Below are 18,360 nucleotides of genomic sequence, written 5' to 3' on the forward strand. Positions count from 1 at the left end.
ATTTTCCACGAAGCTTTCGAACACCATATTTCTGAGCCTATTAAGCCACCATTTTATATTCTTTACACAGCCTTTTGCTTAATATACCTTGTGACTTACGGCTTATTGCAGAGTCTTCAGCAACCCAGTTCTGTGCACCTTGTGGTACTCATTGAGTTCCACTTCGTTTGTCTCTAGGATATATAGACGTTCGGGACGTTCGCGGTCTGCTTGACGAACATATTAATATCCTTCACAGTTTCCACTTTCAGGTCTACTAGGCATAAAGCTGTAGAATATGTAGGCGACACTTATCGAAATCAAAATAGCTGACAATGGGCAGGGTTTAAATTTTCCACCATATTTGCCTTCTGTATCTGACCAGAGTTCATCATCGCAAGACTCATTTTTCTTGTCATGATGAGTATTCTTACCCATGAAGCAATACACTTGGGTTGTGGGCGAGTCCCCCTCAAATGCTCTTGAACTGCTGCTGTCGAAGTCCCTTCTGAGTTCCTCCGTTCCCGCTAGCATACACGTTAAGCCTTATCCAAACAAATCACCACACAAACACGGCTTCCAGTCCCATAGTCTCCCAAATATGTATTCGGTACCTGCACTTTACTTCGAAAAATGTAATCCACGTGCAAATAAATTTTTTTTTTAATAAAAAAAATTTAAACTTTGGTGAACAATTTGAGACTTTTGTTCTTTTTTTAAAGGCTTCATTTAATTGGTTTCCCATTCATATCCTCGTCAGCGTCAATGTCACTTGGTTTACATTCGTAATTAATTATTGTGTCATAACTTACTTTTGTTCTCGTCTTTGTCTGGGCCCATATAATTGAATGGACTGCAAAAGAAACAACGATGATGACGATGATAGTCCTCGCATTATCGCTGTCATTTTTATTGAAAATTAAATTAAAATCCAAAAGAACCAGAGAAGGCACCATAATGAAATGCAATGAAGGAAATCAAATAAATAACAAAAAAACGAGCTTTTTTCAATACACCCACAGTACACAAAACTGCTTCCTGGGCTCCCGCCTCTTCTCCTCTTATGAAGAGTAGAGAAAATTCTTTGAACCGAATCAAAGGAACAACAAAATCAAAACAACTCAGCAACTCTGGTTAGGAAACGGAAGGAAATCTGGTTTGATTGCAAACTGCTGTTGTTGTACAATGAGTTCCATGTATGTATGTGTGTGTGTGTGTGTGTGTGTGTGTGTGTATGTGAGAGAGAGAGTATGTCTATGGGTTTGTCAGGTAGGTGCGGTATATACTATATGATGTTCATACCGGTTGGCATAAATAAAAAATCTGGGTCTTTGAAGGCAAACTTGGGTTTTATAGTCTTGCCTTTGCCTCTGCCAGTTGCTCTGCTTCAATTTTCATTGAATGCGGTTTGTGGAGCAGTAGGCAAAATCAACGCCGCAGCAGAGATACATTTGTTCATATCAAAACAAACTAATTGCAAACATTTTAATGAGGTCCTAAGGCGATTGTTGAATATCCATCCAGACGTGGACGACAGTGGGGTTGGCATGTGGCAAAACATTTCAGAATAAAGGATTTGAAATTCATGAAATAACAAAAGAAATAATTAAGGCAAATTCGAAACAACATGACAACCATACAATGACCACAACAAAAATTCTATTGAAAAATAATTTCAAATGCATAGATTCGTAGAAATGTGAATGGCATTTTATATAAATGAAAAATTGGTAGAAAATGGATATGCAGAAAAAATGTTGTAAATCAAATATTTAAATTGGCAAGATACTATAGAAGCATTGGCATTAAATATTTTGAAAACAAAAAGATTTTATTGTGTAAATGGATAGAAGATGCTAATGAAATATTTTATTCGCACTAAAAGTTTTATTTGAAGGATTAAAAATAGATTAAGTTCGGTCGGGCCTTGAGAGACAATTGATACCTACCACCAGGGATTTTGCTAAAAATGCATAGAAATTTAATCAATTTTTATTATACCCATCACCATACTAATCTAGTCATTCCGTTTGTAACATCTCGAAATATTGATCTGCAACCCCATAAGGTATATATATTCAGGATCGTATCGACATTCTGATTCGATCTAGCAGTGTCCGTCCGTCCGTCTGTCGAAATCACTATAGCGGTCGAACGCATAAAGCTAGCCGCTTGAAATTTTGCCCTTACAAGCCGCAATTTTTTTCCGATTTGGCTGAAATTATGCATGCGGTGTTCTGTTATGACTTCCAATGACTGTGCGAAGTACCGTTCGAATCGGTCTATAACCTGATATAGCTTCCATATAAACCGATCTCCCGATTTGCCTTTTTGAGCTCTTTCAAGCCGCAATTTTTGTCCGATTTGGCTGAAACTTTACATATATTGTTCCCTTATGACTTCCAACAACTATGCCAAATACGGTCCGCATCAGTCTATAACCTGATATAGCTCCTATGAAAACCGGTCTCTCGATCATCCTTGTTCGGTTCCTAGAAGCTAAATTAAATCAACTATCGGTCGATGTTTTGATATAGCTGCAATATAAACCAATCTTGAATCTTGACTTCTTGAGCCACTAGGGGTCGCAATTCTTATGCGATTTGGCTGAAATTTTGTATGACGTGTTTTTTTATGATATCAACAATTGAGCTAAGTAAAGTTGAAATCGGTCACAACCTGATATAGCTGTCATATAAACCGATCTGGGGTCTTGACTTCTTGAGCCTCAAGAGGGCGCTGAAATTTTGTACAACGGCTTCTCCCATAACCTTCAACATATGGTCAAAATCGGTCTATAGCCTGGCTTGGTCATTAGATGTGTATTTACAACAACCTACTACCTCGGGTATGAATGCACCCATAGCAGCTATATCGAAATATGGTCCGATTTGGGCCAAATTCGGCACGGATATTGTGTTGTCTAATAAATACAAGTCACTGTTCAATTTTGGTTCAATATAAGTCTTATTGACACCTATATCCAAATCTCGACCGATCTGGGCCAAATTAAAAAAGGATATCGGGGGCCCTAACAAAACTCACTGTTCCAAATTTCAGCTAAATCGGACAAAATATGCGCCGTTGGTGGACACAACGGACTAAATGACAGATATATCCATATCTGGACCGATCTGGGCCAAATTGAATAAGGACGTCGAATGGCCTTATGCAACTCACTGTCCCAAATTTCAGCATAATCGGATTATAACTTTGGCTTTTATGTGCCCAAGATCTTAAATTGGCAGATCGGTCTAAATGGGGTCTATATCAAGATATAATCCAATATAGCCCATCTTCGAACTTCACCTTCCTATGGACAAAAAAAGAATCTGTTCAAAGTATCAGCTCAATATCCTTATTTTTAAAGAATGCAACTTGACAACGCCTAATTTTTTGGGGATTTCTGTCATTTTTGTTATTGGGCGTTATGTCCGCCTGTATGGAGGTCACAACAACCGAATAAAAATTCGGTATTATGAACTTCTGTAAAGCGGAAATAAGGCCCGAAAAATGTTAGGCCTTATGGCCGTTGAGCGTTATGATTGGTCACTCCCCGCAAATGTTTTAAGGATCATAGTTTGCGTATCTGTATCATCTATTGGGTTGCCCAAAAAGTAATTGCGGTTTTTTTAAAAGAAAGTAAATGCATTTTTAATAAAACTTAGAATGAACTTTAATCAAATATACTTTTTTTACAATTTTTTTCTAAAGCAAGCTAAAAGTAACAACTGATAACTGACAGAAGAAAGAATGCAATTACAGAGTCACAAGCTGTGAAAAAATTTGTCAACGCGGACTATATGAAAAATCCGCAATTACTTTTTGGGCAACCCAATATATACACTGGCGGATGTATTGGTGAAATATAGAGCATACATTACTGCCATACAAGAAGTGCGATTGCTGGGGAAGAGCTCCACAATAACACCGAGGCATGAATTTTGCTGTGGATTTATGGTTACTCTAAGACTGAAACACCTTGTCTCCAGGTTTTCTCCTGTGGATGAGAGGCTAGACACAATCCGCATAAAGGCCAAATTCTTCAACATCAGTTTTATTTGCACCCATGTCTCGAAAGAAAACAACGATGACCAGACCAGGGATATTTTCTAAGAGCGCCTAGAAAGAAAATATGACCGCTATCCCGGCCTTGATATTAGAATCGTTCTGGGGGATTTTAATGCGAAAATAGGGAAGAAAAATATCTTTAGCCCAACATTCGGAAAATTTAGCCTACACGAAGAAACTTCCGACACAAAATTGAGGTTAATAGACTTCGACGCAGCAAAAAACATGGCAGTTAGCAGCACTAGATTCCAATATCGAAGGATTCACACTGCCACATGGCAGTCACCTGATAAAAACACAAGAAACCAAATATATCCAATTGTCATAGATGCAAGGCATTCAGCGTTTTACATGTACGATCGACCCGCAGGGCGAACATCGATTCGGATCATTACCTTCTGGCAGCAAGGCAAGACCATAATATGGTCCTGCAGGCGGAGATCCGGGCGATCACGGAATGCGTGAGGTGGTGTGGTATTAACGCGAGGGCGTCGAGTGTGAACCTCTTTACTGTTAGTAAAAAGGCCATAACGGCAATAACAACCAGGAAGGTCACGAACAGTTTTGAAGTGTAAGAAGGAGAGGATGACACGATCCGCATCGTTTGGTTGTCGGGCCATAACGGAGTAAGGGGGAATGAAAGGGCAGACGATTTGGCGGTGAAGGCCAGAGAACTGCCGTCAATAAACTTGGTTAATCCGAAGCCTTTCGGTTCAACGCAGTTCGTTTTAAGGCCGTGAGCGACGAACGCCCGCAATTCGGTAGGATGGCGAAAATCCTATGGGATGACTCGGATTGTGAGAGGACGAGGCTATGGCTGAAAAGATGTAAGGAGGAGGTCAGCATAGCTTTTGGTGCCATAACGGGACACATAGGACTACGAGCTCACTTATGCAAAATCGGTGCGGCAAGTGATAGCATGTGTAGGGCATGTGTAGAGAAGATAATGAGACGTTGGAGCATTTCCTATGTCATTGGCCGACTTTCGCAGCTAAAAGACACCGTTGCGTAGGTGGGGACACTATGCCAGGCATGAACCAACTTAGGGCACGGAATTAAGTAACACGGAACTCCTAACTTAATTTTTTTTTTTCGAAGATGCTTTTTACGTTTTAGAGCGCACAACAAGCCGATTACTGGGTTGAGTGTATGTCCATAAAGTCATGGGGCGGTTTAATATCCGTACCCTCTTTTTCAACCTAACCTAACCTTATTGCAGTTAAGGTTCGCACACGTCTTAGTTTGGCGAGAAACATACGATCTCACACTGCACGGAAGCTGGACATAGGAAAGCTGCAAACACAGCAAGTGGCAACGGCATACTCTACTAGGCTGACTCAATTGCTGGAACAAAGCTCTTCATGTCTTTTTTTCGCTTAACCAACACGCAGGGGATGTCCCCTTTATATGCAGTGCATTGCGTTGGCAATTGGGAAAGTTAAGGGTTGAAGGGGGGAAAGAGAGAGTAGTGTTTTTTGATATTCGTCTTAAATTTCTGAACGTCAATGTCGGTGGGAAAGACGTTAGTCGTAAGTCGATGCCACATACGAATGGTTCGTGCGAAAAATTATTTTTTTCGGTAATGCATGGTTCGGTCGACTGGCGACTCAATTACAAATGGGTGTGAGTTCCTGCCAAGTCTTATATTCCTACTGAACATCCTAACGGCAGGGATAAGAAGACGAATATACCTGGAACACACGCCATGAAAATAACGATAGAGCCATGAAAATAATGACAGAAGACATTCTGTTGTATACTCTACTGTCCCCAATCAACACCATCGCTCTCCATTGAACCTGGTCAAGTAGATCCAAGGATGATTTTGGAACTCCTGAAAATGAATGACAAAGACTACCGTCATCGGCAAATGAGTAGGTTGGATTCGAAGTCTGACCCAATAGATCTTCAATGAAAATAAGAAAAAGGGAAGTGGAAAGGACAGAGCCTTGTGGCACACCTGCGGCCAATGCATACTCATCTGATGAGAACCCATCTACAACAACTCGTATAGTGCGATCTCTGAGAAAGCTCGATATAAATCGAACGAAGTTATTACCGACTCCAAAAGCTACAAGCTTTGTCCCGATAGTAAAGCAACGCAATGACAAACCATTGCCCTCTTCATGGCAAGAGCCGCAACATCTGTACTTGGGTATCAAAAGCATCCCCCAAGAAAGCCCTTGGGTTACCGGCTGAACTGTTTTATACCGGAGTCGACACACGTATGTATCAGCTCGTCTCCGCAATTTGTCTATAAAAACACATACCCGACGATTGGAAACTCAGCATACTATGTCACGTACACAAGAAAGGGAACAAGACAGTATGTGCTAACTACAGAGGAAAAAGTCTACTCCCCATCGCATACAAGATACTATGGAGCGTGCTGTGTGAAAGATTAAAATTTAAAGTCAACGAAAAAATTGGGAGCTATCAGCGTGGCCTTGGACCAGGAAAATTCACCATAGACCATCGCCGAATCCTGGAAAAGACACGGAAGGACAAATCAACACCTATCACCTTTTCGTTGACTAAAAAGTCGCCTTCGACAGCCCTTTACGTTCAAAGCTATTTCAAGCCATGTCTGAGTTTTGTATCATTGCAAAACTAATACGACTTTTCAGGATGACGTTTGCTGATAGACCTTCCTCAGTTAGGAAAGAACCTCTCCGAATCTGTCAATACCAAACGAGGTTTCAGACAAGGAGACAGTTAAGCATGCGATCTCTTAAACATCTTGCTGAAAGGAGATTAAACCATATCCAGATGTGAATAGGCATGGCACACTACTCACAAGAGAAAATATGCTTCTCGCCTATGCCAGCGACATCGACTTAAAAGAATCGAAAGAGAATTAACGAAAGTGTGTTTGACAGTAAATGGAAACAAAATGGATGAGATCAACTCCCACAAAACTCTGTAAGCCCGAGCAGATATATAAAATGGAGATTGTTGGGAACTGCAGGTTTCAGATAGTCAACAATTTTATCTACTTGGCGCCGCCGTAACAAAAACAAATGACACCAGTTTTGAAATAAAACGAAGGATAATATTGGCTAACAGATGGTATTTTGGATTGAGCAAACTGCTGAGGAGGAAATCCACCACTCGACAGACACGATTTACACCACACAAGACACTGATACTACCCGCTCTCTTATATGGTTCTGAGGCATGGGTACTTGTGAAAGCAGATGAGGCAGTATGTGGAGTGTTTGAGAGAAAAATCCTTCGTAAAATATATGGACCAGTTTGCGTTAATGGATAACATAGCAGTCGTATGAACCACTAACTGTAGGACGACGATAGCATAGTTAAGCACATCAAAATACAACGGTTGCGTTGGCTAGGTCATGTTGACAGCAAAGAAGTCATTTGCAGTGGTACACCGTAGCAAATCGGAACGGCCAAGAGCACGATGAAAAGATCAAGTGGTGGGAGACACCTTTAAACTTAGTGTCAAAGATTTAAGATGGAACGCAGAAAATCGAGGCGCTTGGAACGCTACTCTACGTTCGGCTAATGGGACAAATTAATATAATTTAAAAAAAAAAATTGTATTTTTTGAAATGATACTTTTTTTGCATGCCCACTGTTACATATTTGATTTTTCCCCTATGTGCTGCAATCCCTTGAGTGAAATGCAATTTTGTGCGGCAGAAAAAACAAACCACGGATGAAGATGATTGCATATTAATTAAAAATCAATTTGCTGGAAAACGTGCAATAAAGTTTTCCACACAAACAACTTCCCAATACACAGCGTATTAGGGGAGAGGGTGTTGTAGAGAACGGGTACTCAATAAGGCATTTAAAACTTTTACTGTTGTTTGGGGGTGCGGTTTATAGCACTCTTCTCTCCATTTGTTTGTAAACAAAACATAAATTTATGAAATTAACAACTTTTATATTAAACGATGAGGTCCTTAAAGTTGGCAGTTGTCTCAACGCGCTTGAGTAGATACTACAAACCGCAAGGCACTTAAACCCGCATACGTATGTATACCCAGGATGCATGCATATTCACAGTACGATGCTTTATAGGAGTATATATCCGCCGCCCCATTAGCATGTGGCATGAATGTTCTTTGTTATTGCCACCTGGTGGTTGGCTGTTATTGCTGTCGTGGTTCAAATTATACTTTGAGAGACACGCGCGTGCCATATTCTGAGGCAGTGGTTAACCATACGAACAGGAACCCCTTTCAACTCAATCCGATGCCGATGCTTGATCTTAGAACAGGCAAGCAGAGACAGCAATTTGCAATGAATCCTGGAAAATATTCAACGTAAGAACTTTTGTAAACATGTCCACAGCAATGAAGTGAATTCATTTTCATTTCATTATTGCTTTTTTATTATTCTTGGGGTTATTATGGAGAACAAATGTAAGTATGGGTCTTTCAGTGGCTAAGCATAGGAATTTGATGTTTCCATAGTTGAATAATGCTGATAACTATCAAAAGAAATAGGACTAGAAATTTGTTAAAAATATTTTAAATAATTCACATTGTCAGAAAAAGCACCTAAATATGCGTTAAATCAAGTTTTGAATACCCATTACATAACTTTATACCTGTACATCAGGTATACTCAAGAGTTATATTTGAGAGATTGGTAAACCCGTCTTCGATTAAAAGTATATTGGAAGCGTCTTATAAATGTTAAGTTGATAAAACACTACGTACGAAATTTCAGACAAATAGGACAACAAATGCGCCTTCAAGGGGCTCAATATGCAGTTGTTCTATAGTCTCCTTTTTCTCAACTCTCTTGTCTCAACTCTCTTCATGTCTAGATTAGGCCACATAATTGATGATTGCTCACAACCGCCTTTTGTGGCCATCTGTCATTCGTTGCCCTTCAGGCCTGATCCTGTAGACCTAGTTTTCATGTCGCTAGAGGTGTTCGCACAGATTCCAGATCCCCTGGAATGTGTAAGGTAGTTTCTAGTACCGCAAGCTCGTCTGCTCTACAATTCCCCGGGATATCTCTGTGTCCCGGAACCCAGAGCAGGTGAATATTGAACTGTTCAGCCATCTCGTTGAGAGATCTACGACAGTCGATGGCGGTTTTCGAATTCGTAAATACATTCTCCTCGAATTTGATAGCAACCTGGCTGTCTGAGTAGATATTTATGTCAATCGTCGGTATGACTTTATATCTTAACCATTTCAACAGTGCTTTCTATCAAAAAAAAAGGCTCAGACAATGTGTAATCCACCCCGCCTGCAACATCTGGCAGCATAACACAGTGCCCGCAGCGGCCACATGAACAAAAAGAAAGTTCCCTTAACCTCACAGCAGTTTTCGCTGGTCAAAGTGGCTGTGATGCAATAACAAGCCATCCGCCTGAATATTGAACGTAGGTGGACTTTTGAAGCTTCGTCCACTAGCCCACAACACCATATAGCACATCGATTGGTATACTCTCTGAAGCCGACCCAATCGACCCCCAGACCAGAGGTTATGAAGTCGGATGGTCGGTCGATGGTGAGATATATGCAATGGAAATGTCTGGCGAGCTGCTACACATCCTCGTCATCCGTGCAAAACACGTCGAGCCTTCAATCTTCTCCGCCAAAGCTATGCCCCGCTGGTCCTTACCTAGGGTAGAATGCCATGAAACGTGATGCGCTTTGAAGTCTCCTGGAACCAGACGATTATGGCCAGAAAGTAGCCCACTTATGTCGGACTTGTAAGCTTGAGTATTAACTGGGACCTGGCCTGTTTTATAAGGACCATACAACAGGCTCAGAGAACATGTTGTCTTGGCATAGGCGGAGCAATGAAGACCACGCCCACTAGGGCACTGGAGACTATTCTAGATATCCGACCCACTGACATACAGATTAAGTGTGAAGCAGCCACTGCGGCTATGAGACTTAAGGCGATGGGAGAATGGATTGAGGATAGGAGTAGCTCATACCAACGCGGTATAATCGAGGCGACAATAGGAAAGCTGGAAGGAAGGGACGAGGTTTCCGATCGGATACATGAGAGGAACCTTGAAGTCGAGTGTGAGGCATTGCTGCCAGCGGCACAGTCTTGGATTGACGGAATCCTGGTATTGCCATTTGGAAGATCATGTTGTACGGATGGATCAAAGCCGGGCAATGACAAAGGAAATGCTCCAACATCTCATCATCTTCCCCGCATACCCTGCACATGCTATCACTTGCCGCACCGATTTTACATAAGTGAGCTGGTAGTCCTATGTATTCCGTTAGGATACCTGAGATGAACCTTGAAGTCGAGTTCGAGGCACTGCTGCCAGCGGCACAGTCTTGGATTGACGGAACCCTAGTATTGCCATTTGGAAGATCATGTTGTACGGATGGATCAAAGCTAGGATCAAAGCCGGGCAATGACAAAGGAAATGCTCCAACATCTCATCATCTTCCCCGCATACCCTGCACATGCTATCACTTGCCGCACCGATTTTACATAAGTGAGCTGGTAGTCCTATGTGTTCAGTTATGATACCAATAGCTATACTTACCGCCTTCTTACATCCTTTCAGTAATAGCCTCGTCTTCTCACGATCTGGATCTCCCCATAGGATTTTCGCCGTCCTCACGACCGTTTCGCTGTTCCACAATGTTGCATGCGCATTCGTTGCCCACGTCCTTAACTCGGACTGCGTGAACCCGAAAGGCTTCGGGCTAACCAAGTTTATTGAAGGCACCCTGGCCAGTGTCATAGGCGGACATGCTAACTTCTGCGCAGCGGGGGTCTCACGCTTTTACTTTTTAAAAATAAATTCATGTTAATGTAACTGGGTCCGGTTCAATTTTGTCCAATTTTGCACCTCGGCGGTTGATGATCGGAGATCACCGTAGTGAAGAGGTAAGTATTTCCGCCTATGACGCTGAACGCCTGGTTTCGAATCCTTACGAGAAAATCGGAAACAATTTTAGAACAGGATATCCCTTCCTAATGCTGGCGACATTTGAAAGATCCTCTACCATTTGGTATGACAGCCATGTAAAAGCTTCTCCCCAAGAAGGTGTCGCACTATGGCACGCTATTCGGACTCGTTAGTAATAATGAATTCCCTTGTCAATAAGCTGAATCTTGAATCGATCTGCACTTGTTGAAACGTGAAAACTTTGTTCCTGTTCCTTACTGGAATGTTCATGGGCATTTGTCATTTAAGATAACGTTTCCTCCACGATCGTCTTTGGAGAATAATGGCCGTTGGTGCCATCGGCTCATAAACCACTCCAAACTATTGTTTTTTCAGGATGCATCTGTTTGGTTGTTAAATATTAGTTCCATCCCATGAAATGTGGTTTGAGTTGGCATCGCTGCCTACAAAAACTTTTTTATCTGATTGTTTGACTATTCTCACCAGTAAATGTATCTCCGCCGAGGGACAAGTATACAGACGCCCTTTTTACTTTTTCGTATTTTTTTCTATCTCTTAATCTGTTAGCTGGGCGAGTCCTTTAGTCTTTAAGTGTTTCCATGCTCCTACCATTCCTGTTTTCAAATCCTTATTTGCTTCAAACACACATTTATATTTATTTTCCTGAAATGTAATCAATTTTCGACGAAAACAAACATTGTTGATACGCCCAACAAAGTCAAGTTTATTTTATAATGGTCCTTAAACCAATTTAAAGACTCTCCAATAACTTCAACATTCGAGCAGTCTAAAAGGGATAATCTGCAAAAATGTGCCTGCCATGCGGTGTATGATGACGTCGACGACAGAGCGAAAAGAAATAAGCGTTTTGTTCATTTTGCACTGGCCATTTAGCATTCATTGAGAAAAAGTTTAAAAACTCATGAAAACGAATCTCTCAAGGGGAAACTCCTTAGAACAATAGATGCTATCCGACATCGAAACAAAAAACACCGACAGAGCGAACGAAAATTAAAATCACTGAATTCGCACTAATGAACGACAAAACTGCAGCACATTTGGCTTAGAATTCTGCACCACCAGCACTGGTGTTAAACTATAGGGCAGAGCTGAGTGCGAAACACAAGCAGCATTTTCATTGAAAAATCTCGACTCATGGAGAAAAACAAAGTGAGCATCCTCGTCATTCCAATGACCTTGTAACAAAAAACTACTATCGTCTAAATGTAGAATAGTCATCACATGATTTCAGTGGCATAAGCGCACCAAAAAGGATTATGGCGATTTGCATTGCTAGATGATGGTAGTGGTGTTGGTGTTGTTAGTGTCAGTGTTAGTGGTAATGTATGTAAGTCAAAGGCTTTAGTTGATGTGGGTGCTATTGTGTTTTTTCTTTCTTTTTGAATTCTCTAAAAAAAGGCACTTCTGAGGTCATGGCAAATGTTAATGATGAGTTTGCGGAAAGTTGAGACAATTGGCGACGCTTAATTGGAGACAGACATGACATGAAAGCGAATAAGCTCTTTGTTCTCCAGAGACAATTGCTACACATAGAACGAATTGTGGAGGACGAATGGATAAAACGCTTTTAAAGTCTTTGATTTCTTTTAAAAGCTTTAAAACAGATTTATTTAAAAATATTTCCTGCAATTTTTAAGGTCATCAAAAGGCATAGAGATTATGGCACACATTTATTTTTATTATTTAAAGTAATTTTCAGTCCACTTAACTGTTCACTTGACTTGCAGAGATTTTAATCAAAAAAACAAAATTACTTATATAGGTTATTTTGGATGATGCTATGCTATTATTAGGGTTCCAAGGAGTTGAACTAAAACAAGTAAAAACTTGTTAAGTTCGAACTTTGGATATCCACCACCATGAATAAATTAACCATACTATTTCATAACAACTCTACTACCACATCCAGAGTAATGCAAATGGTGGCTGGTCTTTATCATATTTGATTCAGGTCCCGAATACCCTTATACAAGTCACTGTTTCAGCGAAATCGGGCAACAAATTCGCTTTTTAGGGATAAAGACCCTAAATCGGAAGATCGGTCTTTACATCTATATTTATTTATTGATATAGACCAATAAATAGATATAGATGCATACACCGATGTCTACATCTAAATATAGTCTGATCTGGACCATATGCTGGTCGGGTGACGGGAGGCTTAATACAAGTCATTGTGTGAAATTCCAGCGAAATCGGGTAATAAATGCATCTTTTATGGGCTTAAGACCCTTAATCGGCAAGTCGGTCTATATGGCAGCAATATCTAAAAATAGTCCAATCTGAATATTTAGGTCGGATGTCGAGAGGCTTTAAACAACTCACTGTTTCAAGTTTCAGCGAAATCGGGTTATAAATGCAGCTTTTATTGGCTCAAGACCCTTAAACGGTAGATCGCGGCTTTTAAGGGCTCGAGACCCTACAACATTTCAGCTCAATATCTCAATTTTTAAAGACTGTAGCGTGATTATAACTGATGGACACACAGACGGACGGACCGTTACACGGACATCGTTGAATCGTCTTAGAATTTTACGGAATGTGCGGACCGATAAACTGATACAATCCTTAGACCAGTACCGGCTGGACCCTGTCCTTAGAGACTGGATAACCCAGAACATGTCGATAAATTGTGTGTGCCTCGGCATAAATATTAAGGAGAAAGTGGCACAAGGCACTCCACAGGGAGGAATTTTATCGCCAATCCTATGGGTGTCTACCATAAATGACCTATTACGGATGCTGACTGAGGAGGGACTTGAACCCGTCTGCTACGCAGACGATATTATGATACTTAAGGATATAAGGATAAGGATCCGAACCAGCTATTCAGAAGAGCCGAAAGGGTTTTGAGTATGGCATATGACTGGGCTAGACCCAAGGGTGTCAACGTTAACCCCGAGAAGACTGAATATATGCCTGTTAACTAGGGAGACGAAGGTGCGCCAATTTAAGGCACCACGTTTCCTCACTAAAACGATTTCGATATCTGACAAGGTCAAATATTTAGGAGTGATATTGGATAGAAAACTTAATTTGTTGTGTCACATTAAGGAGCTTACTGAGAAGCCTCACAGATGTTGGGCACTACGTAGACGAGCCGTAGGCTTGAAATGGGGCCTGAATCCGAGGATAGTCCACTGGCTCTATATGAGCATGATAACACTAATACTTACTTATGCCTCAGTAGTTTGGTGGACTGCTACGGAGAAAAGTGCAAGATAAGGACCATACAACAGGTTCAGAGGACATGTTGTTTTGGTATAGGCGGAGTAATGAGGATCACTCACTGGAGACTATTCTAGATATCCGACCCATTGACATACCGATTAAGTGTGAGGCAGCCACTGCGGCTATGAAACTTAAGGCAATGGAGAATGGATTGAGGATGGGAGCAGCTCATACCATCGCGGTATAATAGAGGCGATGATAGGAAACCTGAAATGAAGGGAAGAAGTTTCCGATCGGATACCTGAGACGACAGTTGAAGTCGAGTGCGAGTTACTGCTGTCAGTGGCATAGTTTTGTACTGACGGAACCCTAGTATTGTTTGTTTGTTTGTTTGTTTGTTTATTGATACCAGACATCACAAGATAAAAATCTTATAAGTGACGATGCCGGTTTAAGGAATGGATTACATCGAATATGTGTTAAGAAAAATATAAATAAAAAAGTAATTATATTATAAAATTTATCATAAGAGAATTTTTTAGGAATTATACTTTAAATATAGTGTTTGAAAATTGTTTTCTTGAAAAGAGTAGCATTACTTATGGTTTGGATGTTGGATGGCAAATTGTTCCAAAGACGAATACTGTTGATTAAAAATTGTTTTTCAGAGTTTGAGGTTCGGAAGCGTGGTAGAATGATTTTTAGTCCTCTGCCAGATCGAGCAAAATGGAGATGATCATAAAGATATTTTGGCTGCTTAAGATAGATTATTTTTTGCAGTAAAATAACGCATTTCGCTTTGAGGAGGTTTTCGAAACTAATGTCGAATATTTTGTGGGCGAATTGAGAAATTCGGTCTCTCCTTTTCTTATTAAATATGTAGCGAGCAATGTTATTGTAGCTTACTTTTAGTTTGTTGAAGTCTCTCGAATCACAATTTGCGAAAATTTCACATCCATAAAGTAGAGTAGGTATAAGGTAAGATTTCGCTAAAAGCATACGTACTTGAAAAGGTGTAGAAGTCCGCACAGACCACAAACTTCGCAGCATTCCTTGAACTTTACCAACAGCTTTGTTTATATGATTAGTCCAAGTCAGTTTGGAATTGAATATTACACCAAGGTTGCAGGATGTATCAACAGTTTCTATTACCGAGTTGTTCAAAGTAGCTCTTACAGGAGGAATCTGGGTGGTTGATCGTTTTAAAATTTTCATCAGTTTAGTTTTTGACGGATTTAGACAGAGACTATTTTTACTCGCCCAGTTCTGGATTTCATTCAGATCGCAATTAATATTATTTATACATGATTGTACGCAATTTGGTTTAGCGCTGGAGAAAAGCTGAACATCGTCAGCGTACATTTGCACATTACAATGCATTGGAATATCAGGTAGATCATTTATGTATACAGAAAAAAGTAAGGGACCAAGGATAGAGCCCTGCGGAACACCTCTAGGTACATCAAGTGCCGCAGATGTTGTATCACCGACATTGACGGATTGACGGCGTCCGGTAATGTATGATGAAATCAGTTTACAGGCCGGTTTGGAGAAAAAGAAAAGTCTGTCAAGCTTCGAGATAAGAATATCATGGTTCACTGTGTCAAAGGCTTTACTGTGGTCCAGTAAAACCAGAAATGATACCATATTTTTATCCATATTTTGTCTCAATTCTTCCACAACGTCAATTAATACAGTAGAGCAGTTTCTTTTTGTTCGAAAACCAGATTGTCTATCATTCAAAAGACCTCTGAAACTCAGGAAGGCATCTATTTGAGTATTTATAATACGTTCCAAAGCTTTAGAGAAAAACGGCAGGATAGCAATCGGACGGAACTCTGAATTCCGTTTGGGTATCGGTATAATTTTTGCCAATTTCCAGTCTGTTGGGAACGTTGACTTTGTAAGAATGTTGTTATAAATGTGTGTAACAAATGGAAGTATTTTCGGCAGTACCAATTTGGCAAATCTAGGATGTATGCCATCAAATCCCATTGCGTCAGACTTTATGGTTGCAAAACTTTGTAAGACTTCTTCGGGACTAACACATCTAAACGAGAATGTGTCTTCAATCTGTGCTGTAGAAATATTAGAATAAGTGTTTGTGCCAGGGTCCACAGTATTTATTTTCAAAAAGTTTTCATTTATCTCATCTAGGTCAGAGATAGAAAGACAATCAGTGTTGGTATTGGATTTCGATCCAATTCCGATGTTCCTTATTTCTTTCCATTTTCGCTTACTATCAATTGCATTTTCGAATTTCCTTTTATAGTACTGCTTTTTGGACTCGTTAGTCTTTTTGAGCACATCTCTTCTAGCGGATTTAAACGTGTCATACAGTGTAGGCAGTCTATAACGTTTCCATCTTTTATATGCCAAATTTCGAACGCTGATCAAGTGCTTGATTTCAGGAGTAAACCATGGCTGTTGTTTTCTGTTAGTATAAATGACTTTGACAGGAACGCATGTGTCGTAAATTGAGCAAAGGTTATGATTTAGGAAGGAAACTTGTTCGTCAACACCTTCCATATAGAAAATCTCTTCCCAAGGTACTTCATCTAAACTTTGATGCAGAAGTGGCCAGTCAATGTTTTTGAAGTCGCGATATGTCGATGTACAAACAGTGGGATTAATTTCGAAGTGGTATGTGACGAAAAGCAAATCATGCTTGGAGAATGCGGGGGCATCTAGCTGATTGTAGAGAGATATTTTGGACAAATGGCTGACAAAGAACACATCTAGCAGACTCGCGTTACTTCTTGTGAAGTGAGTTGGTGCGGAATCATTCACAGGAAGTAGCCCTAGGGTTTGCATTGAGTCGGCAAGACAGCGCTCAACAAGCAAGTTGCTATTAAAATCACCAGCTACGATTATATTGTCGTACTCGATGGAAATTATATCAATAGTTTCTATTAATTCTTCAAAATCTATTGATGAATTTGGTCTGTAGACGCAACCCAGCAGTAATCTTTTCTTGTCATCAGATAAAAGTTCCAGAAATAAGTATTCAATGCGGGAAGAGCGGTTTGACATAAATTTGAGAGAGCAGCTTATACCATGTTTGATATATATAGCTACCCCGCCGCCATGAGTATGACGATCCGCTCTAAACAGTTTGTATCCCGTAACATGAAAAATGCTGCTATCGATTTCAGGATGAAACCACGTTTCAGATATACAAATGGCGTCGATGTCGGAGTTAATAAATGTATCGCGAAACTCATCCATTTTGTTATTAAGACTTTGGGCATTTATGTGCACCAGTTTTAGGCCTGTTTTTTGTTTTGATAGTATTCGTATCATGCATTTTAAGTTGTCTTTGGAACATTGTTTTGCTCTATCTAAAAAAAGATTGATTAATTTGCTGGTACTATCAACCATGATAGGTGGCTCATCTTTTGTTCTTTTGACATATACGAGGCCACGGAGACTAAATGTTGACTCGATGCATTTTTGCCGTTTTAGTTTAAGTGCATTTTGAAGTATTTTGTAGTTATAACTGGTAAGATTTTCGTTTACATAGATATGTTTATCGGAATCATATCCCACATGTTGTAGTTGCAATGCAGTTTTATGACTTTTTTTGAACTGCGATATATTTTTTAAAATAAAGTTTTTATCAGAGGGTGATGTTAGATTCACCATGATTGTTTCTGGAGTGTCTCTATTTTTATTAACATTGCAGACTCGATAAATTGCTCTGATGGTTGGAGTAGCAATGTTTAGATTGTTGCAAAGAGTGTCAAAAATTTGAAATAGATTTTCGTTATTTGTATAAGGGATACCGTTTATCCGAAGGTCACTCGCAACGTGTAAATTTTCGTGTTTTTGTTGTTGAACTTTTAGTTTTTCGATTTCATGTTTTAATACACCTATATCCTGGTTCATGTTTTCAATTTTGTCTGCCACTGTTTCAATTTTCTCAACATCTGGAAAATCATGTTACACGGATGGATCAAATCTAGAGGACAGAGTGGGCCTGGGGGTCAACATTGAGAACCCAAGGACTAAGATCTGTTTTACACTGCAAGACCATAATACGATCCTGCAGGCGGAGATCCGGACGATCACGGACTGCGTGAGGTGATGTGGTGTTAACGCAAGAACGTCGATTGTGAACATCTTTACGGACAGTAAAAAGGCCATAAGGGCACAGTCTTGCAGTGTAAGAAGGAGATTAACGCCTTCTCTGAGGATGGCAATCCGCATCGTTTGGTTGCCGAACCATAATGAAGTAAAGGGGA

At 40.2% G+C, this 18,360-nt stretch overlaps 2 protein-coding genes across 14 annotated transcripts in view; both read right to left on the minus strand.

The window, feature by feature from the left end:
• Positions 1–18,360, minus strand: part of LOC106090068 (MAP kinase-activating death domain protein) — a 211,703-nt gene that overhangs the window by 105,782 nt on the left and 87,561 nt on the right. The window lies entirely within an intron of this gene.
• On the minus strand, positions 12,163–18,004 carry LOC131996982 (uncharacterized). The gene is made up of 3 exons (XM_059367194.1): positions 17,759–18,004; positions 15,122–17,704; positions 12,163–12,333 (listed from the first exon to the last, which is right to left on the minus strand). The coding sequence occupies exons 1-3, from the start codon at positions 18,002–18,004 to the stop codon at positions 12,163–12,165; spliced, it is 3,000 nt and encodes a 999-aa protein (XP_059223177.1).

The sequence above is a fragment of the Stomoxys calcitrans genome, chromosome 4, assembly GCF_963082655.1.
Source record: "Stomoxys calcitrans chromosome 4, idStoCalc2.1, whole genome shotgun sequence".
Lineage (NCBI taxonomy): Eukaryota > Metazoa > Arthropoda > Insecta > Diptera > Muscidae > Stomoxys > Stomoxys calcitrans.